This window comes from Mandrillus leucophaeus, unplaced genomic scaffold (genome assembly GCF_000951045.1).
Source record: "Mandrillus leucophaeus isolate KB7577 unplaced genomic scaffold, Mleu.le_1.0 Scaffold627, whole genome shotgun sequence".
Taxonomy (NCBI): domain Eukaryota; kingdom Metazoa; phylum Chordata; class Mammalia; order Primates; family Cercopithecidae; genus Mandrillus; species Mandrillus leucophaeus.
This window is the reverse complement of record NW_012106775.1, coordinates 392,271-394,208: the sequence shown is the minus strand read 5'-3', so window position 1 is coordinate 394,208 and position 1,938 is coordinate 392,271. Positions and strand designations below refer to the sequence as shown.

Genomic DNA, 1,938 nt, shown 5'->3' with positions numbered 1-1,938 from the left:
TTTTTTTTTTTTTAAAAAAAAAAGCCGTTTATTTGTTGAACAAACTGTCTTTTTTTTTTTTTTTTTCCTGAGACAGAGTCTCACTCTGTTTCCCAGGCTGGAATGCGGTAGTGCCATCTTGGCTCACTGCAACCTCCACCTCCCAAGTTCAAGCAATTCTCCTGCCTCAGAGTCTGAGTAGCTGGGATTACAAGCACATGCCACTACTGCCCGGCTAATTTTTTTAGTTTTAGTAGAGTTGGAGTAGAGTTTAGTAGAGTTGGCCAGGCTAGTCTTGAACTCCTGACCTCAGGTGATCCACCTGCCTTGGCCTCCCAAAGTGCTGGGATTACAGGTGTGAGCCACCGCACCTGGCCAAAACTATCATTTTTATATATAATTTTCTCATTTGCCTTTTAAAAAAACTTGAGGCATACTTTACATACAGATCTGTAATATGCAGATCTTATGTGTACTGTTGAATGAGTTTTGGCAAACATATACTTTTGAAACTCATATCCTTAAGAGAGCTCAGAAGTAAATCCGCACTTGACTGGTCAATTGATTTTTGACAAAAGCACTGAAGCAGGACAGTAGGGAAAACTTGTAAGTATATCATAGATGGTACCAAAACCTTCATATGTCTTAATAACTTTTTCCACAGACAGGTATAAAAATCTTCCCACAGCTTCCCGAAAGCTACAGTTCCTGGAGTTACAGAAGGACTTAGTAGATGATTTTAGGATACGATTAACACAGGTGATGAAAGAAGAGACTAGAGCTTCCCTTGGCTTTCGATACTGTGCAATTCTTAATGCTGTGAACTACATCTCAACAGTACTAGCAGATTGGGCTGACAATGTTGTGAGTTAATATGCTTTTATATTAAGTAATATATTACTAGCTCAAACTATTTTATTAATACTTTTCGAAATGTTGAATCTATTGCAAGCAAAATAAACATGCTAGACAGAACCATAGTGCCATAATTAGAAGGTACAATTAAAATACACATTTTTCTCAATCAAATCTCAAGTACTGAAATAATCCTGATATTTTAATGTTTTTAATCATTGGATAAGCAAGCCTTTCATGAAATAATTGTTTATAGAGTGAACCATACTTGGAAATATTCATGTGTGGTAATTGCAGTCACAGGAAAAGCTAAGATTAAATAATGATATCAAAAGCAATCCAGGACTTTAAGGAAAATAAAAGAATAACGTTTAGTACCTCTTGAATGTCTTGCAAATTATAAAGAGTCATGAAAATAGGAAGAAACATTTAAAGTTTTAATTGTTTCATACGTTAAAAGTCTATTTGGCTGGGTGCAGTGGCTCAAGCTCTTAATCCCAGCACTTTAGGAGGGTGAGATGGGAGAATACTTGACTCCAGAAGTTGGAGACCAACCTGGGCAACATAGGGAGACCTCATTTCTCCAAAAAATAAAAAATAATATAAAATTAGCCAGGTGTGGTGACGTATGCCTGTAGTCCAAGCTACTTGGGACTGAGGTGGGACGATCACTTGAACCCAGGAATTCTTGACCAGCCTGCGCAACATAGTGAGACACTATCTCTAGAAAACATGAAAATATAAAAATAAGAAACTAACATTTTGTGTATCATATTTTCAAATATATGCATGAGTAAATAGAACAGGAAAATGAACTTCAGTGTGGCGACCACTCAGCTTCTTTTTTTTTGAGACAGAGTTTTGCTCTTGTTGCCCAGGCTGGAGTGCAGTGGTGCAATCTCAGCTCACTGCAACCTCTGTCTCCTGGGTTCAAGGGATTAACCTGCCTTAGCCTCCTGAGTAGCTGGGATAACAAGTGCTCACCACCACGCCGGGCTAATTTTTTTTTTTTTTTAGTAGAGACGAGGTTTCACCATGTTGGCCAGGCTGGTCTTGAACTCCTGACCTCAGGTGATCCACCCGCCTCGGCCTCCCAAAGTGCTG

At 38.6% G+C, this 1,938-nt stretch overlaps 1 protein-coding gene across 2 annotated transcripts in view; it reads left to right on the top strand.

Annotated features, from left to right (window-relative positions):
• Positions 1 to 1,938, top strand: part of RINT1 (RAD50 interactor 1) — a 59,621-nt gene that overhangs the window by 39,433 nt on the left and 18,250 nt on the right. For both annotated transcript variants that reach the window (XM_012000360.1, XM_012000359.1), the window contains exon 11: positions 644 to 843. In XM_012000360.1, the coding sequence (XP_011855750.1) occupies positions 644 to 843 (200 nt within the window). The remainder of the gene's footprint in view (positions 1 to 643; positions 844 to 1,938) is intronic.